The sequence below is a fragment of the Elephantulus edwardii genome, unplaced genomic scaffold (assembly GCF_000299155.1).
Source record: "Elephantulus edwardii isolate Elephantulus edwardi_28Jun2011 unplaced genomic scaffold, EleEdw1.0 scaffold00202, whole genome shotgun sequence".
In the NCBI taxonomy this organism is placed as follows: domain Eukaryota; kingdom Metazoa; phylum Chordata; class Mammalia; order Macroscelidea; family Macroscelididae; genus Elephantulus; species Elephantulus edwardii.
This window is the reverse complement of record NW_006399952.1, coordinates 2,278,800-2,304,550: the sequence shown is the minus strand read 5'-3', so window position 1 is coordinate 2,304,550 and position 25,751 is coordinate 2,278,800. Positions and strand designations below refer to the sequence as shown.

Genomic DNA, 25,751 nt, shown 5'->3' with positions numbered 1-25,751 from the left:
GCATAGATTTATACTAGGAAAATAGTATAATTTTTGCTTTTATAAATTAAATTAATGTTTAAAATATTATTAATGTGGGGAAAGTGTGGGTAACTTGGGGATGGCTACATCTTACTTCCTTCGATTTCACAAAGGGGAATAGCCCCCGTCATCAGTGCTAACAATATAAAACCAAGTCCCATGAGCTCAAACATGATTTCCATTCTCCTGCACTGGCTTCGCTAATTCCAACAATTGGTTGTGTTACTGTCCTACTGGGTCCAAAATCTGATGCAAAAGTCACACAGAAATCGACTCATGGTTATGGAATTTACTAGGGACATTAAAAGGTTATATACAGTTCAGCTTTTCAACAGAATACAATTCCTCAGTCAACACAGAGTCTTAAGCATGTTCCCTGGCCTTTTCACCGTCAACCTCACAGCCTAGGTCAGTGTTATAAAGCTCCCTTGTTGTTATATGCCAGCTAATAAAAAACGACTCCTAGCCATCTCATGAACAACAGCTCTGAACTTTGTCTTATCCTTAGGCAACCTATCCATCTCTGGCACACTTGAACCCATTGCCACAGACATATTTTCAGTCCATCTCATCACGCTCTTCCTCTCCTGTCTTGACAATTAGAGGAATTCCACTCTGTTCTCCAGCAAGCTCAAGCAAAGACCTCTAGCTCTGATTCTGTGGGGCAGCAATTCCAGGTCAGCTCTATCTTGCTGATCTTGGTTTCTCTGCTAGGGCTGCTGTTGCTCTTATGTAGGTTTCAGTCTGACTGGTGCAAGAATCTTCCAGTGGTGTACAGTGGAGTCTCTGCTTGTTTTTAGTGTGAGTTCCATCTTTTACTGCTAGACTTGTTTAAATGTAGTGTGATGGGAAACTTGGCCAATCCTACAGTGATTACACATCCTGTTTATACATGTCCAGTTTCAGGTTCCTACCCAATCATGTGGTAAAAGTCAAAGCCCTGAGTAGGGAGGGGTTGTGAAGGATCACTCCATGATATCACTTAATGAGGGAGCTTTGGTGGCCTGCTGGGAAGGAGTTGTGCTGCCAGCTGAAAGCGTACAACTCAAATTCACCAGCTGCTCCTTGGAAGAAGATAAGATTATTAAGGTTATTTAATCTCATCCCATAATATTTACAGTCTTTGATACCTGCTAAATGGTCAGTTATGAGTCTGTTCCCATTTAATGCCATGTAATAGCAACAATCATCACCGCATTAACAAGGAATTTAAAATTCTGAAAGAAAACTTTGGAAACCCCCCAGTATTTTAATTATTCTTTTTTTATTGACTAAATTGATTTGTGAATAAATACAACAAAAGAAGAATTGATGCCTCTGGACTGTGGTGTTAAAGAAGGACACTAAATATCCTGTGACGTGACTAGAGAATGAATGAATAAATATTGGGGAGAACAGAGCCAGGATGCTTCTTAGAAGGAAGGATGGTGAAATTTCATCTCACATCATGTGGGCATGTTGTTAGGAGGGCCAGTCCTTGGAGAAAGATATCATGCTTAGAAAAGTGGAGGCTCAGTGATGGAGGAGAAGACCCTCAATGAGATGAATTGACACAGTACATGTGACAGTGAGCTCTAGTTTGGTAGAGATAATAAAGATGGCACAACATAGGGTGAGTTTCACATCTGATGTTCACAGTTTCACTGTGAGTCGTTCTTGACTTGGTGGCACCAGAAGAGGAAGAAGAAGTAGATTTTGTCCTTGAAATGTAAGGAAATCAAAGACCTAATTCTCTATTACCAGTGAATATTCATTTAGAAAATTCTCCCACAGTGGGAAGTTCAAATTCCCTAGAATATATGACAGTTGCAGCTGATGTTTTAAATAAGTATTGTTATTGTCACAATTATTAGTTAATGTTGATTAACTAGCAAGCTTTCTTTAGTTTATGTTATATATTTTTACAATTTCATGTTAATTTTCACAGTAATAATGGATCTTTTATTCAATCCTAAGGAAAATTTTCCTTGAAACTTTATTAAAGAGAAAAAGCTTTCCACTTTTCAGAAAACTTTAGTCTATAAAAATTATTGTGTGATCATACACAGTTAAGGAGATTTATAGCATAGAGATATGTTGAGTCCATCACTAGGCCACCAGAGCTTCCGATGCAGAACCTGGTTACCTAAAATGAAACAATTTATTTTGCCTTGATGAGTACTATATGAAACATTCTGTAACAACACAAACAGTATTGTTGTTGTTGCTAGGTGCCGTTGAGTCATAGACGACTCATAGCAACCCTATTAAAAAAAAGACCAGAGCACTGTTCATAGAGTTTCCAGATGCAAGCCATTTGGAAGTGGATGCTCCTCCTGCTTCCAAGCTTGTTTTAATCGGGAAGCTCCACCAAACACTGTCCACCATGGGTAACCATTATCACATTTGGCACATCAGTGTCACAGACATACAGTATTATGGGATAATAATATACAGTGTACTCAAAACTCAAATTCACTGCCAAAGATTCAGTTCAGATAGTGACCTTCCACTGGATTTTTAAGACTGAAAATTACAATGGTGGGAGACTGCTCGTGTTTCTCCCAAAGAATGCCTGGTTTTAAAAGGAGCAAATGCAGCATGGGGACAGACGAATCTGCCTACAATTAACTCTCTAAACGAGAACTGTCTCCAACAACAATATTCAGTATATAATACCATTCTCTTGGTAAGGCATGGTCTCCCATGCCGCCCCACCTACTGCTGTTCTTCCCTGCGTCCAGTATTTTTTGTAAGAGGTACGAGATTTATCAGAGAAACAGGACAGCAGTGTGTAAGGGAAGGCAAAGCATATCACATGGTGAAAAGTCCAGGTTCATCCCAGCAACACAAATGCAAAAAGTCTCTGGTTTCCTCAGTCGCCCAGCCAGCCCCATCTCATAGCAATCCCAAGTCAGCTTTTCTGTTAATCATTTAGAAACAACATCTTTAGCTCTGTCATCAACTCCAGGGCTCCATCAGGGTACACTTTGCTGTGGTCTGGCTAGCTCGGACTCTTATGTTGGCCCCACAGCTGTTGATGATGTAGAAGATGCTGATGATCAGTGAGTGAATGATGTGCCTGCAGTTGAGGTAACTGGAGACCATTCCCCAGTAAGGGAATAAGGAAATGGAGAGAAAAGTTATTGTCAAAAATCCTAACACCACACTGGTGGATTCATACTGCCAGACACAAATATTGGCCTTTGAAATAGCAGTTCAACTCACTAAGGTTCCACCAGACTCCCTAATACAATACAGCATATACAATTTAAGGAATTATTATATCATCATTGGAAATAATGTAGAAGTACAGGGGCTTCGTCTGACATACTTTGGACATATTGTAAGGAGAGACAGGTCTTTAGAGAGGGACATCATGCTGGGTAGAGTGGAGGGACATCGCAGGAGGGGAAGACCCTCTATGAGGTGGATTGATTCAGTGACTAGGGTACTCGGGATGGGTTTGTCAGAGGCAATGAGATTGGCACAGGATAGAGCACGGTTTAGGGCTGTTGTACATAGCGTCGCTATGAGTTGCAAGCGACTCGACGGCACATTAACAACAACAACAAAGAATCTTGTAAAAGAATGGAGAAGGGATTATAGAGGCCTTTTACTTAGAAGAATATTTTTGTCATGCATGCATTAATATGAACTGTTTTTTTTCTGAGTGTTTAACATATGGTTGAAATACATCATTGTTACTTGATGACATTATTCAGGGTCAGCTAAACTTAAATTAAGTGTTATGATACAATAAATATAGGTTGCGATTACATGAACTTAAACAAGTGTTAAAAATGATAGGTGTGATAATATGGTACTTTAAATAAGTGTAATAAGATCTACAGTAAGTCTTTTTCTTACTTTTCCTTATAACACACTCATAACTCATATTCTGTTAGAGACTAAGCCGTGATGAGGACAAAACTATGTTAAGTACTCCCTCTTTCACCAACAGAACTGCCATAATTGGGAGCCAGTACTTCTCTCGATATGTTTTTAAAAAAAACACCCCCAAAAATATACTGGCTGCTGCTCTACTGCCGTCAATCCAGTGGACTCTTTTCTTTCTAGAATAAATAAAAGGACAAGAAAGAAGAAAGAGTGTGATTTGTATAATGACTCTTGGCCCATCTCACTGCCTTTTCTATTCGGCTTGGTATTTGGAAGCTCACTTTTACATAAATATAGGACACACTCTCCAATTTCAGCTGTGTCGTAACTGAGGTAATGTTTCATTTGACATTTATGTCTTTTTTTCTTTCAGCATTAGCTTAGAAGTTCAGTGGAGGATGATTTTATATGAATTAATTTTTAAGATGTTGCTTGTTACTTTTGCCAGAGACATGTAGAGTGTGATTTATTTTTAATCTTTTTCTAGCCTTAAATAGAACAAGCCTAGTGTAATTATCATATGCATCTTAACACTAAAAATGCAAGCTTGAGATCATGTACATTGTACATGTCAAAGAAAATGTACAAATATTTTAAGTTTTGTAGGACCTAAAGTGCTTGCTGCAGAGGGTCAAGGACTGCAGCATTCCATATGGATTGAAGCTCAACATCAAGAGAGCCAAGATTCTCACCACTGGGCCGATTGGCAGCACCATGATAGATGGTGAAGAGATTGATTGTTAACAGCTTCTGTTTGCTTGGCTCCACAATCAGCACTCTTGGTACAAGCAAGAGTGAAATTAAGAGATGAATTGCACTGGGAATGTCTGCTGTGAGAGACCTTTCCAAAGTACTGAAGAGCAGTGATGTCAATCTGGAGACTAAGATGTACCTGATAAAGGCCATGGTCTTTGCAATTACTTACTATGCATCAGAAAGCTGGATGATGACTAGGGATGATAGGAGAAGAGTTGACGCTTTTGAGCCATGGTTCTGGAGAAGAGTATTGAATACATCATGGACTGCTAGGAGAACACACAAGTTTGTCCTGGAGCCGGTGAAGCCAGGATGCTCCCTGGAGGCAAGGATTCTGAAGCTTTGTCTGATGTACTTTGGACATGTTGCAAGGAAGGACCAGTCCTTGGAGAGGGACGTCATGCTTGGGAGGGTAGAGGGACAGGAGAGGAAGACCCTCAATGAGATGGATTGATTCAGTGACTGGGGTAATTATTGTAAGTGTGTTGGAGACAATAAGATTGGCACAGGATAGAGCAGGGTTTAGCGCTGTTGTTGTACATTGGGTCACTGAGAGTTGCAGGTGAGTTGGTGGCACATAACAATAGATTTTTAAGCAGGTTTTGGTTCTTTTATAAAGCATTGCTGTTAGGCACCATTGAATCAACTGTGATGTATAGAGATCCTGTGGACGACAGGTCTGCTCTTTGCCGTATCCTACACTATCCGCACCATCTTGGATATGCTCCAAATCATTGTTGTAGTCACTGGGTCCTTTCCCTCCCTCTTTCCTTGGATGAATTCTGTTCCAAGGACTCATCTCTTGACAACATTCCCAACGTATGTGAGGCGAGATTTCCCCATTCTTGCCTTATTCTTCCTTTTACAGTTAATGTAAATAGAATAATCTATTTAATAGTCTAAATATTAAATTGACCTATTTTACTATGAAACTGACACTATTTTAGTGAAACCATGTGACCAGATCATACACACTGATGCTGTAGTGATCATTTTTAGATAAAGGTGAAACCAATTTCCAAAGCGATATTGTCATTATGTGGTTTAGTCACACTAGTATGACTCATAGCTACTCTAAGAACAGTAGATTTGAACCTTGTTCTATCCAATGCCATGTTCATCGTTTCTGACATACTTGAGCCCATTGCTGAAGTCATATGAATTCATCTCATTCATGTTAGTCCTTTCTTCCACTCAGACTCCCACCTTTCCTAGCAGGATGTCCTATTCCAAAGGATAGTCCCTTCTAACAACATTTCTAAAGGATGCGGGACGAAGCTTCACCTTCCTTGCCTCTAACATCAAGAAGACAAAAATCTTCACCGCGGGATCAATAGACAACATCATGATAGTTGGAGCAAAGTTTGAAACTGTCAATGACTTCATCATACTTGGATCCACAGTGAACACCCTTGGTACCAGCAGCCAGGAGATCAGGAGACATATTGCACTGGAAATATCTGTTGTCAGAGACCTCTCCAAATGCTGAAGCACAATGATGTCAGTGTCCAAAGACACATAATTGGTAAAATCATGATAACTAGTGAGAAAGGAACACACAGAATTTAGGGTCTGCCTCATAGATTCTTTGCCAGTCAAAAAATTTACAAGTACTAGAAAATCCAAATTAGATTTTAAAAAGAAGAGATTTGTTTGTTTTTCTAACCCCAAACTCTGGAGGTACGTGTTGCTTTAGGTCAGGACTAATGATGAATCAATCTCAGGTAGTGTGATTTGTGACTCAAATTGTTTCTTCCTATTTGAAATTGTCTTTTACATTACATTGACTTCCTTTTGAAAAGAATTCTCTAAATTTTAGCCATAACTTGGCTTCCATTGTTCCCGAGAGAATTTACCTCATTTGTAAAACAAAAAATCCCAATGTAAGCACTAGCAGATAAGCATCCTGAAGAATAATGGGGTTTGCCCAGCTCACATCGAGTCGCCAGTTCACCAGCAAGCCCTGTGAACAGGGATAGCACCTACAGATTGGATTTTCTAATCAGGGACTGTTCTAGGGTCATTGAGGCCAAGCCCATTTAAACCACAAAGCTGGCCAAGGAAGAAACGTTCCTTGTCCTCCAAGAAGGAAGAGAAAGGTATGTTACAAACAGGCATTTCCCGCATTTGCTTCCAGAGAACATTTACTGGTTTCTTCCTTCAGAAGACTAAGTAACCACACCTCTGAAAAGTTACTTTTAAATAATATTTTTGAAATTTATGGCCAGAGAAAGAGAAGAAGACCTTCAACAAGATGGACTGACACAGTGAGTGTAAATATGGGTTGGAGATCATGTGGATGGTTCAGGAGAGAGCAAGATTCAGATCTATTGCTCAGTAGTTACCTCGATGGAACCTAGCAACAGTAACAGTTGTTAAGAGAATAATTTTATTAAAAATATTACAGATTCTAATCTCAGTAATATATAATAGGGGCAAAATATAGTATTTTTAAAACTGTATACATTTATGTTTAAAAAATGACCCCCAACAGCATGTTTCTATCTTATAACCTACCATACTTAAGAAAATAGACATCAGTGAAGGGTGAGGTAAGCAATTTCACAGTGTCATACCACGATGCTATGTTATCTCTATCTGTTCCTTGTAAAATCGTCAAAATTTTACGTATGAAAGTATCTTTTCTGAAGGAATTTGTATATATTTTAAAGAGAATCCTAACTCTGGTTTGTGATTTTGGGAATGTGATTCATCATGCTTAATCTCAAATATGCTTCTCAGTTGATGCTTTCCTTTTAATGTGGCTTTTTTGAAAAGAATACTATGTTTTAAATATTCTGAGACCACAGGAAATGAAATGTAACAGACTTAATTTTGAGAAGTGAAACTTGCTCCGTATCTGATTAGCTTCTGCCTCATCTTATTTGGGACTCAACTCAAGCTCCTACTGAGAACTGTTCAGAAATTGTTCTCAGACATGGCAACCCATGTGTATTAAAATAGAACTAGGTTACGTAGAGCTTTGAATGGCTGTTTTTTGGTTTTATTTTGAGGGAGATCACAAGACCTCTTTTCTTAGATGCTGATAGGTAGACTAACTCTCCTAAACTTTTGGTTAGCAACGATCTGTGTTAACTGTTTTCTCTACTAACCAGAGAGTTACTCCAAAATCTATCATCTCTTTCTCTTTCTCTCCCCCCCACTCCTTTCCTCCCCTCCCCTCTCCTCCCTTCCCCTCCTTTCTCTTTCCTCCCTTTCTCTTGTCTTTTCTGTCTTTCTCTTATTCATCATTAGCAGAGGAAATTTTCAGAGGAGTGTGAAGGAAGGATCTCCTAAGAGACAGATCTTCTTTATTGAAAGCAGAATTTCCCCAAGGAAAGAACTAAAGTGTTTAAAGAGAACGTTTAATTCAAGGTTTACTCACTGGTTTCAATGCTGTCTTTTTCACTCTGAAAATCTTAACATTCCCATCATCTTTCAGTTACTTGTTTCTTTGTAGTGTGGATGTATATGGGTTTTTGAGGAACTTCCTGAAACTGAAGATGGAATGGAAATGGTTGCATACTAAGATATACTTTCAGCCACCTTTGGAGACAATCTGCTTAGACAGTCCACTCTACAGTATTTTGCAAGTCTTTAGGGATTAAGGAGTTTGAAGAGAATTTTTCTTTCAGGAGTTACATCATATACTACATCTGTAACTGGAAGATTGATTGAAACAATTTGCAGCAACCCGCTATTAATATGGATCATGCTGGCATGCAGATGTTCAGTGTTGTTCTTGCTGTTTGAGAAAGAACATTCTGTTAACAAAAAAATTAATGAGGTTTCTTTAATTATTATATTGGTAACTGAGTCAGATCTGAATGTGAATCTTGTGGAAAAAAGATAAATCATGTTATGTATGTGCTTAAGGCCCGGTGGTATAGTTCATAGTGAGTTATGCTGCGAGTTGGAATTTATCAGCCATTACTCGGGAGAAAGATAGGCAGTCTCCTCCCATGTGATTTTTCGGCTTAGAAACACACTGGGAGGGCAGGTATTAATTTGACAACAATAAAAGAGAAAGTGTGCTTATTTTCTTTCAAATATACTCAATGTTTTTAGAAAACTTTTTATTACCATATTGTTATGAAAGTTGTTATGTGCTGTTGAGTTGGAACCAACCCATAGGTGACCGACACTCCAGCTAGTTTTCAGAGGCAATAAATCCCAAGGGAAGGAGAATACCCATCTTTCTCCCATGAAGCACCTGGAGGATTTGAACTGCCTGCCTTTGGGTAGACAATGCATATTACCACTAGACCACCAGAGCACTCTACTGATATGAATGAATAGATATGTGTATATATAAATATATATATGTATGTGTGTATATATCATAGTGTGTTAGTGTTAGGCTACTAACTTAATAGTCAAATCCACCAGCCACTTTGAGGGAAAGAGATGAGCAGATTCCTCCTGTAAAGATTTACAGGCTTGGGAGGGGTGGGAGTAGAGAGGTGCAGATGGGGAGGGGCAAAACCACAGGGTTGCACAGTTTGGTGGGTTGAGGGAGGGGATGAAGGAGATGGGAAAAATACAGTGGGGACCTAAAAAGACTGGATAATGATGGGCAAGGTCTAGTGGTGATTGATTTTATAAAACAATGCATGGAAATGATTGTATGAGACACAACATGAATGAAGAATAGTGTGAAACACAATGTATATGAACTTTGTGAGCAAACCAATATAAGATTTTAAAAAAAGATACTTACAGGCTTGGAAGCAGAAGGAAGGATCTCTGTGAGTCAGAACCCACTTGATGGCTGTGGGTGTATCTAATATATAAATATAGCAGTATTGCATTATTATTCTCTCATAAGAAGCAGCTTGTTGAGCAAGTGCCTTCTTCATATCTGTCTTTCTCTAAGATCATTTGATTGAGTTGTATTCTCATGTAAATTAGTGGTGGGCTAATTTGCCAGAGCTGTAGCACTATATTTTAGTCTCTCTTTTCTACTCTTGAGAAAGCTTTTCTTTAACCCTTTGCTTTCCCCTATATCAGACAGCACAGTGTTCATTTTCTTTCTTTTTTTTTGTTTTTGTTTTTTAAAGTCACTTAAATTCTCTGATCCTAAACAACAAAATAGCAGAAAAATATTCAGGGAGAACTAAGAGGGTGCTTTTCCTATTACATATAAGGAATGTCCTGTACAGGTTCACGGAGAGTAATAATTTGGGTAGTTTGCGAGCATATTTTAAGCTCACAACTTAAAATGAAAATAAAGGAAATAAATAGTATGAATTTAGACTGTTGTTGTTGTTGTTGTTATGTGTTGTCGAGTCATTTTCGACTCATAGCGACCCTATGCACAACAGCCCTAAACCCTGCTCTATCCTGCGCCAACCTCACTGCCTCTGACACACCCATCCCAATTTTAGACTAGTAGTATTAATTTTATATTGTAAATAATCTTTCTCATGGGAGAAAACACTCAAACTCATTGCTGTTAAATTAGGAAAAAACTCATAACTGTGATCCTCAAAATTGCCTGAGAGGAGATTGAACATGCTATTTTTTAGAGGTAATGGTGGATTCGAGCCATTAGCGAGTTGGGGCACGCTGTAAAAATATGCTTTATTTGTCAAATCCTTATTACTTCCTGTTTGCTAGGCATTGAGATAGTGGCTGAGACAATGATCTCTGCCTGTGAAACATGGTTTTAACATGAGTAAACAGTAAGCCTGATAGACAGACAAACAAACCAACCAGCCTATGCATAATTAAAAGATGAAGGAGACTGAAATATATTAAGCTGAATCATCAGAATAGGTTACTTAGAGGATGTAAAACGGAGTTAAGAATTTAAGGTGGCAAATTGTTATCTCCATTGATATCTAGAAGCACATGTTACAGACAGAAGGACCTACAAGCGAGTGTTTCAAAGAGAGCATCCAAGGAAATCAGTATAGACGGATCTGAGTATGTGTTGGGTGAACAGTAGGCGAAAATGCCAGACTGGGTATCAGATACTTTAGGTCAGGTAAGAATTTGATCCACTTCCTATGTAAAATGATAAGTTTCTGGGTTTTAAGCACATGCGTGACATTATTTGAAAACATTATGGCTCATGTGTGGACTGGGAGGAGGTCAGATGGAAGCAAGAAGAATAGTTAAGAAGCTTGTTAGTAATTCACACGAGAAATAATGTGGAGGTGTGAGGTGTTTGGTTATTGGATGTGATTTGAATATATACCCAGCAGGGTTTCTCAATCAAGTAGAAAGCTACTGGAGATGAAGAATAAGACATAGACTTAAACTCACTTATCTATCGCTTTCAAATTTTAAAGTGATAGTTGAGTCTTTCTAATTAGGAAATAAATACTTAATGTGATGTTATTGGTTTATTATTCAGAATGGCTTCCCTAGCTGTTGACTGACTTTGCCATGTGGATAACTGGAAATATGTGAATAGGGCATGTTCGCTTATCCACTAGATGATCCTAAGGGAATCTGCTAGTGTTGCCATTAAATTGAGCAGATTCAGCCACAGAATTTGAGAATCTGACCACCAGCAAAGGAGAAGTAGGCATGCAGTGTGCACCTTTGGGTGTCAACATTCTTGCACTGGCTAGACCTATAGCAACAGCAGCAGTCATGACCAGAGCAGAGGCCCAGAGACCAAAATGAGATGGAGCTGACTTTGGGATTGCTATCCTTCCCCCATTAAAAAAACAAAACAAAACAAGACAAAAACACCCACAAAAACCCCAACACAAAACAGGAGCTCTGGCAGCCTTGTGGCAAGAAGCTCCACTGCAATCCCAGAGGTACACAGTTTGAATCTACCAGATACTTTGCTGGAGAAGGAGGATCTATCTCCTCCTGTACCTGTCAGATCCGATTTGATGGTACACACACAAAAATTCATAAAATAAAATTTAAAAACAACAACAAAAACCAAAACTAGAGTTAAGAGCCTTTGTCCAAGTTTATTGGAGGACTTGGGGAAGGAGAGCCATGATAGTCATGGGAAGTGGTAGTTGGCTTAACATCTCTGTATTTCTTCTTTCCTTTTCTATTTCTTCTACCTTATTCATTGAATATATTTTCATTGAATTATTATTTTATGCTCCCCCTTTTCCCAGACTCCTTGAGACTCAGGTTGTTATTGTTGTGTGCCATCGAGTTGCAGTCAACCCATAGCTGACCCTCCAGCAGGTTTTCAGAGGCTGTAAATCACATGGGAGGAGATTGTCCATCTTTCCCCTGGGTAGGAACTAAAGAATTAGAACAACAGGCCTTTGAGATTTCAGCATAGTTTCTTATCTCTAGGCCACCAGCACTCCCTATAAAGACTCACCTTAAAAATGAAACCATAAACCGCACTTCAGGTTGAATTAGCATATGGTCAGGTTTTACCCTCTGGCTCTATTATCTGGGTAGAAATTTTGAGAGAGCTGCAGAGGAGAGGAAAGTGGCAACAATTTATTTGTGCACAATTTTCTCCCACTTAGCACATCTTTCTAATAAAAGTTCATAATACTGGCATGAGTAAAATGAAGTTGATTTTTTAGTTATGGCATCTTTTTGCTATTTTGTGCTTCTAGAGTCAATGAGTTTCAATTATTCTAAAGAAATCTTGATAACCCAAAATTAGATCTCATAAAAATGAATATAACAGAACTACTTCCAGGGAGTGAAAAACCACGTAAAAGTAAAGATTTGAAAATGTGGAAAATAATATTGGAAGAAGACCAAGAACGTTGGAAGGCAACAGAAAAGGAAAACAGAGAGCTAGAAAACTCCATAGACTGTAAGTGGTAGAGACAGTAGAAATTGTAAAAAAGGAAATTTTTAGTAGAAAAGTTAGAGAAGCTACAACTTTAATAGTAGAGGTGAGGGGTGGCAGCAGAGTGTCAACCTTCTCCCCTACTATTTCTACAAACTTGTACTTAATTTGAGAAAATTTTATAGATATACATTGCATAGAATACTTCTGCATATCTACTTCTCTTTAACACTTACCTTTTTCAATTTAATATAAACTTATTTGGATTTACTTAAATATAATTTTCAGAGGTATATTATTTCTATCTATAAAATTGTGGGTTTTTTTCACAGAACCGAGTCTTCGTGTTTTTTTCTTTTTGAATGACTAAATGGAGACATTTTGAAGATAAATGATACAATAAAATGAGCACGGATTGATTTGACCTCAGTATTCATTCACAGAGCACCTTGTTCTTTATTATCTTAATATGAACACTGCTGTTTCCTGTCTCATTCCACTTACGAGGACATTTCCTTTTTTTTTTTTAAAGTAAAAATTGGAAATTTGTGAAGTTAAAAAGATGGAACAGAATTGCCCTGTTGAACTGTCACTCACATTTTTCCATCTTCAACCGTTTTATGATTAATGCTGGGTAGTAGATTTGTTGACAATAAGCATAGTGACTTGTGTTATTTTAGAAACACTGGAATTCCTATAGAAGAACCTGATTTGTAAATCCCTGAATCTGTCAGTTTTAAGTATAGTGCCCAGAACTGCCTTGGATGTAGGTTGCATTTGGTGTTTAGTACTGAGAGGCACTAATCAGCTAAGGACAATAATCCTCCTTACAGGGTATGTTCTTATTTGACCTCGAGCTATATACAGCCACAGAGTAACAGCATTAAAGTAGACCCATTCTCTTAATAGGCCCATCCCTAGAGGCTTTTATGACTCCATTTTTGAATGAGTGTTGTTGTATGAATAACTTTTTAGAAACTGACCTTTGAAATGAAATGATTGTAAGCAAGGAGTGGCTGTCAAATCATCTGATTAAGGATGGCTCCTGTGATTTTGCTGGAGCTAGAAGGATTAAGAGCAAGCACCGCCTGGCGCAATGTTGATGTGTTTTCGTCAACATGATACTCCGTGCTCGACAGATGTGCATTGATTGAGCAAAAGGTAAAACAACAAAACGTGTTAAAAATAGTCATTGTGATATATAACAAAGATTTCTATATCTTACTGGTTTTGGTGGCTCTTACTTAGTTTTTTTTTTTTTAAAGTGCATTTTGAGGAAACCATGAAAATCGAAAGTATTTCATGTTTTATAGGATCACGTATCTCTGTTAAATCCTTGATTTAATATATCTTATCCACTTCATATTATATAATTTGATTGCTGTGTTGTTTTAAAATTTCATATTAGTGCTGTTTAATTGTATTAATAGAATGTTTCAGGGTTCAGCAACATTCATGATTAATATGGCTTATGTTGGTTTTACTTTTATTTACCAAATGACAACTTTTTAGTGAAGTACATTAAATGAATAATTCAGATCAGATTTTCCTATAGCCAGTGCTTAATAATTGTAGTAAAAATATAAAATTTGAATTTGTAGAAATTAATATCAATATTATTATTTAAATGTTACATACTTTTCAGTTAAAAACTATTAACACTCAAACTTGAGTTTTCATTTAATCCTTGTCTTTACAATATTTTCAAATATTTATTGGATTTTATTTTTAGGGATTTAGTGATTATTTAATAGTATGTATGGTCCGTATTGTAGGAAATAAAATAAAATAAAATCTAACCAAATAAGATGGTAAAAATATTAAGTGGACATTATTATGAGAACATGATAATGTAATATGCAATATAAATTGAGAAAAATGCCTTTATTTGGTTAGTATGTTTGTTTCTTACCTGTCAGCATGGTCTTTTGACACGGAGTCTCAGCTAGATTAATTGGGCAGTTTCTCAGTCCAACTGTAGTCTCTAGTCAGAGTAACATTTACAACACATGAGCAAACATGTACAATACAGTTAGAATATTTTTAAATGTGTTGAATAATTATATGACAAAACTTAAAAGACTATGAATAGAAAAGTATTGACAAGAATATATTCAGATTGTTTAAATTATGATATTCAGGAAAGTGGCTTCATAAAGTTATAACCATAATAATGTGATAAGAGAGAAAATAATTATAATAAGTAAATATAAAGTGAACTTAGATATAATTGTTATATTTGAAATGAGAATGATGTCAGAAATACATTTTTTTCTAAAGAAAGTTAATTTTTTAATGCTATGTTTAACTACTTCAAGTTTTTATAATTGAATAAATGATGAGAGCCTAAATGAATTTCTTCATTCTTCTGAACTATATGACTTGTGAGGTATGCACTGTTTTATACTTAAGATGATTTAAAGAAGTACACACATTATTATTTTCTTTTACTTACTAAAGGTTTTCCACCTGGTAAGAATAAGTGATAAAGTTTGCTTATACTAGCCAATGGTAGAGGTAGTGATTAGAGATGCAGTTATGTAATTTGCATTGCTTTTCTTCAGTTCATTAAATAAACCCAGTGCTTAACGATATAAGAGGAAGACAGGCAATGAGACGGACTGGCAGAGTGACTGCAACAGAGAGCTTACCCACAGCCGAAGTTGTGTGGCGGGCATAGAATCAGGGAACCCTGTTCTGTTGGACTTAAGGTGACTGTGAGGTGGAGCTGACTACACAGAACCCAACAGCAGAAACAGAACAGTTTTCATTTAAAGAAGAGTATATACGAGATAAGTCACTGTCATAGTGATTAATGGGCTCAGCTACTAACAAAAGGCTGGAAGTTGAAACCCACCAGCCACTCTATGGGAGAAAAATGGGGCTATCTGCTTCCGTAAAAACTTAGAACTTTGTAAACCAAATGAGGACATTCTGCTCTGTCCTGTAGGGTTGCAGTGAATCAGAAGCTACTCAATAACCATAGATTTTTGAGTTTTAAACAAGATATAACTTATTATATAATTGGTAGAAATTATTTATTTTGGAATGATTGGCAGCGGATTCTTATTTTTTAGGGGTGCATTATTATTCCAAGAGTGTTGTCTTGCTCCTAATATAGGTTTTTAACATATCTTAAAGCATATGGGGAGAAAAGAACAACCGAAACACCCAAACTTAAGTTCATGTTAAGAGGAGGAGTAAAAGTAGCTATTCCAATTTCTGAAAGCATGTCGCTATTCTTCTATTATTCTATCCTGAGCAAATCGACATGTATCTTAGGCAAATTTTATAATCTCTGAAACAAAATCATTCCTTGATTTAATATTAAATTCAGTTCTCTTAAGATATGCTTTAAAAAGGCACTCAGATTATGTGCTACAAACTTTAATATGTGATGTTAATGAATTGCTCTAGAGATCTTGATGGTCCCTGAGCTGTGCTCCTAACCCAGAACTCAAGCCTCTTTGGCAGTTCAGGCCCACTGGTGGCTCTGTGGAAGAGAGATGGACAGCCTCCTGTGCAGGCTGCAGCCAGAAATCCAGGGGAGGGCCAGCAAAGAGTCACTTTCATCTGTGGCGATGAGTTAGTTTAGCTAGAATGTTTCACAGACTTTATTTTGGAACTGAAATGTATTACCCCTTTCCCTTCCGGTGGATTCCAATTCATAAATGCCTATAAAAGAGAGGAGAATTTCCTCATAGTATTGCCAAAGTTATCTTTATGGGAGTAGAACACCACATCCTACCTGAGACTGGCAGATGGTTTCCCACCTTCAATCTTTCACTTAGCTCTGAGTTCTTAACCGCCATGCCACCACTCCCTATTGCCATTTAGTCAGTTCATATTCATAGTGGCTTTCCATGGGATTTCTTGGGCTGTAAATCTTCATGGGAGGAGACATCATACCTCTCTCTTGTAGAGCTATTGGCAGACTTAGCTGTCAGCTGTCTATAATGCTGTCCTTGTTACATCTCAGTGAGTCAACAACTACTCATTGTGACCTCATGAGCAGATCAAAAACTTGCCCTGTCATGCACTATCCTGCACTTTATAATGTTGTTGTTAAGTGCTGTCGAGTCGCAGGCGGCTCATAGCGACCCTATGAAGGAGTGTCCTCAACGCTTGGGTGTCTCTCATCCTCCCTCCAGGTTCACAGGGTTTCCGGAGGCAAGCTATTATGGAAGTGGATGCCACTCCTCCTTCAAAGCTTGTTTTAATCGGCGAGCTCCTCCCCACTCTCTGTGCGCATTGGGTAACCAACCATTAACACATTTGACACGTCAGTGTCACAGTGTTCAGCTTCACAGCAACCACAAGTTACCGCTGTACGGCAACTTGTACATCAGGGCTATATGACCTAGAGGAATGTCTGAACAAAAACAATGAAAGACAGGCTGAGGCCCACAGAATAAGTCACCCACCTTGGCTTGGTAGCATTGCCTTCTGTCCACTGGGCCAGCTGATCTCTTTATGTCGATGTTATTGTTGTTAGGTGCCATCCAGTCACAGGAAGGAGAGTCCTCAACGCTTGCGTGTCTTTCATCCTCTCTCCAGGTTCATAGGGTTTCCGGAGGCAAGCTATTACAGAAGTGGATGCCACTCCATATATTCCTGATTATCAATGAAATGTTATTTAATTCCTATGTTATATATACTCTATAGACTCCTATTATATATCCATGCTGACTTTATAAAAATATTAATTTGTCATGGTAGAAATGCAAATTTCTTTTTGTAAAAAAAAATGACCTACTTATGTGCTACTCACTATACTACTAGAAATTCCTAATTAACAAGAGAGTTTGTTCCCAAAGTTTACTTGTAAAGTGATTGTCACTCTAGATATATTTTTCCAAAGAAGTGATTTCATAAATAGTGGTTGGATTTTGAAGTAAACTACAAAACCAAATAAGTACCCATTCACACTGATTTAATCTGCTTGTTTTTTTCTTCAGATCTCCCCCAGCTGAGATAATAGAGAATGGAGAACTGGAAGTTTCATTAATATAGAAGGAAGGTAGACAGTTCAGGATCATTCATTCATATGATCTTCTGAAAGGGAAGGGCATATGAAAAGTGCTTGCTGAGCTGCTTCTATGTTGGTTCTTGAGATGGATTATCATGGAAAGTTCCTAATTTAATAAGGCAAGTTGTTGTATGTACCATTGAGTTGCTTGCAACTTGAGGTGACCCCATGTACAACAGCTCTGAGCATTGTTCTATCCTGAGCCAAGAGTATTTTCTCTGACACACCCACCCCTGTTACCTCAGTTACTGAGTCAGTCCATCTCATTGAGGGTCTTTCTCTCTTGCACTGTCCCTCTACCCTCCCAAGCATGATGTCACTCGCCAAGACCTGGTCCCTCCTTGCAACATGCCTAAAATATGTCAGATGGAGCTTCAGAATCCTTGCCTCCAAGGAGCAGCTTGGTTTCACCCTCTCTAGGATAAATCTGTTCTCCTAGCAGTCCATGGTATATTCAATACTCTTCTCCAGCATCACAGCTCAAAGGCATAATTTTTCTTTCTGTCATCCCTAGTCATCATCCAGCTTTTTGATGCATAGCACATAATTGGAAAGACCATGGCCTGGATCAGGCACTCTCCTGACTAACATTGCTATTTCTAGTTTATAATTTTATAGTTTGGAGTAATAAAAATTAGTTAAAATAATAGTAACTTAATGAGGATGCTCTTTTTGTTTGTTATGTGTTTTCTTATCATTTGGTCTATAGTAAATGTACACATATTTGTTAAGTCTTAGTTCCTTTCAGAATTTTTTCTTTTAGCTTTCAATTAGGAATATTACTTTATTAAATTGTTTCTCTGGTGGCCCAGTGATACGAAGCTGCGCTACAATCTCAAAGGCACATAGTTTGAGGCCACCAGCTGCTCCGTGGGAGAAATATGGGCAATTTCCTCCTGTGTGATTAACTGCCTCTGAAAACCTGCCGGAGGGTCAGCAAGGGGTTGGTTCCAACTCTACAGTATACAACAACAATAATTGGTATTTTATGATCATAGTCTCAGTGAGCTTCTTAAAATCAAGGATTATGTTTTATCATTTTGGCATTCCTGGTCCTGTTATGTAGTGTGTAGCCTTTAGTTCTTAACTAACAAATTTTAAAAGAATACATGATTTAATGTAATTAACTTTTACATCTACCTTTAAGAAACAATCTCAAAGAGTAAATGATTTTTTATGTTCTAACAACTGATTATATAAAAACTTGAGATAAAAACCTAAATCCTTTAAATCTAGTGTTCTTTATGTGATGCTTTGCTGCCCTGCTAGAGTATGAATTTTTCAATATGTTTAAAAATAATGGTAAAAGTAAAGATAGTGATGTATAACGTGTCTATATAGATGCAGAACATTGTGTGGGCTGTTACTATACTATTTCATTGGAAGTCTTGCTTTCTGCATTTTCAACTGTAGGATCAATGATTATATGCAATAAAGTAATCAAAAGATTTGTATTAAATACTAAATTTTTTATCACTTTAAATGTGGAAAGTAATAAAATCATATCCAGTAGTTTAATCATAAAACATTTCAGAACCAGATCAGATTTTTTTTAATATATGCTATTCTTTTCTCTGTATGATTCCCTCTTAGAGTCTACTATGTGTGTTAATGTGTAGTCTGAAAGATGGATGCCAGTATTGTCAAGCCCCAGTTATAAACAGGCAGATGGGCAAATAGGACAGCCCCTGGACAAGCTTCTGTTAATTAACCCCAATGCTCTACTTATTGAAATCATTGGTAGCAAGTTCTATATGACTTTTGAAATGCATAATTGTCTTTGTTTCTTTAAACCAAGATCAGCAACATTAACATTGCTGGCCTTCATTTTCTTAGCCATTTCAACAGTTGATGAACTTCTTATTTCTCTATTAAGACCCTTTGCACTTGAAAACCTAGAATGACTTGTATTTCCATTAATGAACTGTGATTCAGACGTTGGTAGATTGTATGACTCGATGTGGGGGTGAAGAGCTTAGCTGATAGAGAGGAAACTTTAGGAGAGAGTGATAATACTGTTGATTTGAATAATTTTAATTTTTCTCTGCTCTTCTAGTTTTTTTAAAAATATTGTCTAAAATCACACAACTGGACTTTGTAATCGTTAACTTTAACACTTCAGCTGACTTTATCTATTATTAGCAATTGTTTAGGCCTAGCAAAATCCTCATTGCCGTATTCTGATACTTTCCTAACCTTCAGGATTTGCATACAATTATTTCCTCTAGTTAGTAGTTAACATTATTTGAGTTCATATGGTGGGTGGGGGGCCACTTTATTAACAAAGAGTATTACATACAATTGCAAGGTCCTGCGAGGCTGTGCCAGTGCTAATAAGTCATACTGGGAACTTAAAATGTTATCTTCTCCAAGACTGGAAGGTATGTGAGTAATGAGATGTTGTGTTGAGTGCAGAAGTGTCATTAAGGTGGTTTAACCTTAATGAAGTAATCACATATTGTATTCTTGTTGATCATAATATTCACACTGTTCTGTTCTCTGCCATGAGCTCAAACAATGCCAACTGATAATCATAGGAAGTAATGGGATTGGAATCTTGAGTATAAACAGCCGTCACTTATTATTTCTGGAGTAGTGGTGATGGACAAATACTTTGTAATCCAGAAAATGAAAATAGTATTTATTTAAATTGCTTATGTCAAAAAGGATTGGAGATATACTGATAAAATAAAGAATGAGTTGAACTAACGGTGTGAGGAGGTGGTCTTTGTAGAAGCTGAAGAAGAAGGATTCAGTTTAAGGGCCAGTACTTAGTTTTATTCAGAAAATACTAAATCCTGGAGCCAAAGCGGTTTCTTTGTAGCTTCATTCTGGATTCAAGTGGCTGTCATGACCAGGTGTCAGGAAGGTAGAGGAGAGAAGGAGGAATATTTTTCAGCTATTCAAAGACAATTGAGAGATGGATAGTTGGAGTTCCACAAAACCTGCCGTAAGTGAAAGACAGAATGGAGGCTTTTTTGCAGCAGCTAAGTAGGAAGCTGATTGTCTAATTCAGAAAGTGAGCTTGTTTCACATGTAGTATGTCAGGTGGTTAACAATCACATTTTTAATAGCATTTAAATTAAACATTATTTATAATATTATTATATTATATTATTTATAATAACATTTAAAAGTACCTTTTAAATTGGCACTTCAAACTGAATGAGTGCTAATAAAGCCTTTGCTGTGTAATGTCTTTAGATTGAAGTCAGGAAAAAGAGAAAGGACTGATTTTAATGAATCCAATAAACTGCCAGTGAATCAATAGAGTATAGAATATGTTTACATCTTGCATTTTTCATCTTTCTTTTCCTTTGATTACTTAGGAAAAGAAGTCCGTCGCTGTCCAGGGACCAGACCCGAAGGTACGGTGAGCCAAGGGAAGAGAGAGAGGAATATTCGCAGTATGCTCCTTCAGACAGCGCAATGCCAAGGTCTCCATCAGATTATACTGATAGGCGATCTCAACATGAAGCTGAATTTTATGAAGAATCTGATCATGTAAATTACAGGGACTCCAACAGGAGAAGTCATCGGCATTCCAAAGAGTACATCGTCGATGATGAGGAGGATGTGGAGAGCAGAGATGAATATGAAAGACAGAGGAGGGAGGAGGAGTACCAGGCACGCTACCGAAGTGACCCCAATTTGGCCCGTTATCCAGTAAAGCCCCAGCCCTACGAAGAACAAATGCGTATCCATGCCGAAGTGTCCCGAGCGAGGCACGAGAGAAGACACAGCGATGTTTCCCTGGCAAATGCTGAATTAGAAGATTCCAGGATTTCTATGCTAAGGATGGATCGTCCTTCTAGGCAAAGATCTATATCTGAGCGGAGAGCTGCCTTGGAAAATCAGCGATCTTACTCCATGGAAAGAACTCGAGAGGCTCAGGGGCCTGGTTCTTACCCACAAAGGACCACAAACCATAGTCCTCCCACCCCCCGGAGGAGTCCCATCCCCATCGACAGACCAGACATGAGGCGCACTGACTCCTTAAGGAAACAGCACCACTTAGACCCCAGCTCTGCTGTAAGGAAAACCAAACGAGAAAAAATGGAAACGATGTTGAGGAATGATTCCCTCAGTTCAGACCAATCAGAGTCAGTCCGACCTCCACCACCAAAGCCTCATAAATCAAAGAAAGGAGGTAAAATGCGACAGGTGTCACTGAGCAGTTCAGAGGAGGAATTAGCGTCCACGCCGGAGTATACAAGCTGTGATGATGTTGAGATTGAAAGTGAGAGTGTAAGTGAAAAAGGTAAGCACTCTTCACAAGCTTTTCTGCTGTCGTTTATGACATTTAATAGTTAGCCACTTCTACCTTTATTTTAGAGAATCGTAATGGTCTTGGTTATGGCTAGAACTGCCAAATGTTTTCTGAAGAAGTGATTATGTTCTGTTCACAGAAAGAGAAGTCTACTGGTTTTTTAAAATTATGGTGTTTTTTTCTTGAATTGTATCTCTGAAATGTTTATAATATCACTTGATGACATATGTTGAAAGTGTCTTATTTAGTTTTAAAAAATAACATTTTTATCTTTATAAAAAAAGTATATGATAATTACAGAAAGTTGAAAAATTCCTCAAAGTATGAAAAGTGAAAAATGCAAGTTATCTGTAATCCTCAGATATAACCATTGTTGTAACATTTTGTTACATTAAACAAAATACTTAATTTTGTTATATTTAACATTTTATTATGTTTCCTATCTTTCTTTCCTATGCATGGATATTTTACAGTTGGTATCATGCCATCTATCTATATAATTTTCTATCTTCATTTCCAATTATTATCAAAAGATTTTTTCATACCCCAGATGTCCTTTAGAAATGTTTGAAAACACTGCACTAACACTTTGTCATTAAGATGTGCCACCAACTAAGAATTCTTTTATTTACAGACATTGTGGTTACTTCCAACTCATAGTTGTCTTTATATGTATTGTACAGCTCATATCTCTGATTATTTCACAAATTATCTACCATCTCTCTCTCTCTCTCCATCTCTCAATTATCTATCTATCTATCTATCTATCTATCTATCTATCTATCTATCTATCTATCTATCTATCTATCTTTTAATGGAGATGACTGAATTGCTTTCCAGAAAGGTTGAAACACTTTACCCTCCTGCCAAATATGTTTGACCTTACAATCTCAATGCACCAAATCTTGACTGGTTGAATAGGTCACAAAAATGCTACCTCTGTCATTTTAACTCGATTGTAAAGGTAAAGATTTTATGTGTTTGTTGACCATTTGGTATCTTCTGTAAATTATCTGTTTATATGTATTATTCCCTCTTCCCATGTTCCTGTTTGGTACTTGAATTTCTCGTATTTAGTTATAATATTAAGGATTTTACCCTATTTGCCACTAGTTCCAGATCTATTTCTCATTTTGATGTTTAATTTCTTCTTTTCTCTGGTCATTCATAAATACTGATTTGATATAGCCACATCTCTGTGTTTTGATTGAGTTTTTGCCATTGTTGTTATAGTCCCAAGTGCAGTTCAGTCAGTTTCGACTCATATTGACCTTCCATCATGCTTCCGAGGCTGTAGATTGTAAAAGAAGGAAAACGTCCATCTTCTTCCCATCGCAGCTGGTGGATTAGAGCACTCACTTTGAGGCTAGCAGCACAATACAATATGCACTATTCTGCCAGTGCTCATTTGCTATCACCCTAAGCAATTCTTTACTCATTCCTGAGTAGTTAAACATTCAAATATGTTTTTCTCATGCTTTTGTTGTTTATTTTTAAATCCTTAAATTTTTAGTCAATTCAAACTTATTTCAACATGCACCATAATACTACAGATTCCTTGCCATTGAATCAGAACTCCTAGTTGATCTTCCAGTCAGTTTTTTAAAGGCATTAAAGTGCAATTGCCCCGTAGTTCTCTTAATGAACAGCTGATGGATTTGAACTGCCTGCCTTTGCGTTGGCAGCACAACTCTCTCCACTAGGCCACCAGATCTGAATCCAGCAGATAAGAGTATCTATAATGAATCTTTCCCACACTCAATGATTTCCTAAAAACGTTTAGTAACTAATCCATTTTCTGTTTATCACAACTCCAAGAATTAAGAAGACAAAATCAGATGGCTATGACATCAGTGTAGAGTAATTTACTATACCAACAACAACTACTTTAAAAATACAAAAGAAAACTAATTCCCATTCTGAAATAAAACCAGAAAATGTACCTTAAGAATAACAATAAATGTGAGGCCTGCAGGAAGAAAATGACAAAAACTTTACTGAGTAAACAAAAGATATAAATAGATGTTCATTTCCTGAACCCTGTTGGGAAATCTAAGTACATGAAAGATGCATGCTTTTTTCTAAATACTTTCTTAGGATTAAGAATTTTCTAGTCATGATCCAGCTCTGATGCTAAGAATATGTTATTTCTAAAGATAATCTGCAAGAAAAAAATAGTGAAAATATCTGAGTAGTCCATGGTCTTTGCAATCACTTGTTATGCATCAGAGAGCTGGATAATAACTAGGGATGAGAAAAGGAGAATTGATACCTTTGAGCTGTAGTGTTAGAGAAGAGTATTGAATATAACGGTTCATCCAGGAGAGGGTGAAACCAAGCTGCTCCTTGGAGGCAAGGATTCTGAAGCTTCATCTGACATACTTTTGGTATGTTGCAAGGAGTGACCATTCCTTGGAGAGGGATGTCATGCTTGAGATGGTGAAAGTGAGAAAGACCTTTGATGAGATGGATTGACTCAGTGACTGGGGTAATGCGGGTAAGTATGTCAGAGACAATAAGATTGGCACAGGATAGAGCAGGGTTTAGGTCTGTTGTACACAGGGTTGCTATGAGTCTCAGGTGATTTGATGGCACATAACAACAAGTCCTTAATATCATTCATATATTAAAAATAAGAATAGATTTTGAAAAATGCATGGGTTGGTAAAAAAGCTCTACTAACCAAGGAAAAAGAATATAATTATTTAACAAATAGATTTTATAAAAATACCTACTGTGGGAAAAAGTCAAGTTAGAATCTCATTTCAAAGTAGTTCAATAAATAATCAAAACACTGTTCATTAAAATGTCACTCTGTCGAGTTGGAAGTGACTCATAGTTGGGTCTCCCATGGGTCTTCAAAGGCTATCACTTGCATGAGCTGAGATTGTCTATCTTTTGAACTGTCAGAGAAACACCACCTTTAGGTTAGTCTGTAAGGTTAGGTTAGTCTGTAGGAACTACCAAAGATAAAGAGCTACCAAAGGTAAGATAAGGGAGGTGTGATAGTTCTGTTAACTTTTGCTAAAGTCTTCACTCTTACTACATAAATATGTTGGAAAAAACATAACGAATGAGTCAGATAGGTATCAGTGCAAGGTTTAAAACCTTTTTATATTTATTATCCTCTTAGGACTTATAATTTATTTTAAATGAATATTTTTAACAAGTGACCTGGGGAGGGGGAAGGAAGGCAGAGGGAGTAAAATGTGCAACAATGAATGGATGAAAATCTAACTTCTCTGTAACATTTTTTAAAATGACTATTAAAATTTTAAAAAATAAGTTATGTCAGGATTTTAAAGTATTCACTTGTGAAAATTTGACACATTAAAAAAGCTATGTGTAAATTGCATGAAAATTATGTTTCTATCTACTTAATACTATTCACCAAACCTAAAACACTTACATAGAAAGAAACTACATGCCTTTAAGGTATTTGTTCTCCTCTAAATCCTAATAGAAATCCTTTTCATCTAATAGTTTGAATAACAGAATATGATTCTACTTATATGTGTTTTCCATAGACACAATTTAATTCCATTTTAGGGGAATAAATTTAAATAAATCAATCCTTTCCTGTTTGATAATATTCAGAAAAGGAGAATTTATTGAGGAGAAGTTGTAAATACATGAGAGATGATGTCAGATCTTGGCATTTCTGTTCTCAGCCAGCTGCTCCACAGGAGAAAGATGGGTAATCTCCTCCTGTCCAGTTTACCACCTCTGAAAATCTGCCGTGAGTCACTTCTGACTTGATGGTATATAATAACAATAACAGCAACAACAGTTTGGATTATTTGTGGGGGAAACATCAGTTTGATTTGAGAACCTGCTATGTTTTAAAGATACCTAACGTCGCAATTCAAAACTATACTTGGTAGATTGTATTTTAATTTTTTTCCCATAATAGTTAGAAAAAGTTTTATTTGAGACATTTAGGCAAACTTTTCTTGTAGAGTCCTATGTTGATACATCATTTCATTGAGGACTAACCATCTTTTAAAAATAGTCTTTGTTTTGTTATCTGTAGGTTAAGTAACTTCAGAATATATATA

The 25,751-nt window shown here is 37.0% G+C and overlaps 1 protein-coding gene across 4 annotated transcripts in view; it reads left to right on the top strand.

Moving 5' to 3' along the window:
* The window catches only part of RIMS2 (regulating synaptic membrane exocytosis 2), a 629,796-nt gene that overhangs the window by 247,745 nt on the left and 356,300 nt on the right, over window positions 1-25,751 (top strand). For all 4 annotated transcript variants that reach the window (XM_006897149.1, XM_006897150.1, XM_006897151.1 and 1 more), the window contains one exon: window positions 20,753-21,684. In XM_006897149.1, the coding sequence (XP_006897211.1) occupies window positions 20,753-21,684 (932 nt within the window). The remainder of the gene's footprint in view (window positions 1-20,752; window positions 21,685-25,751) is intronic.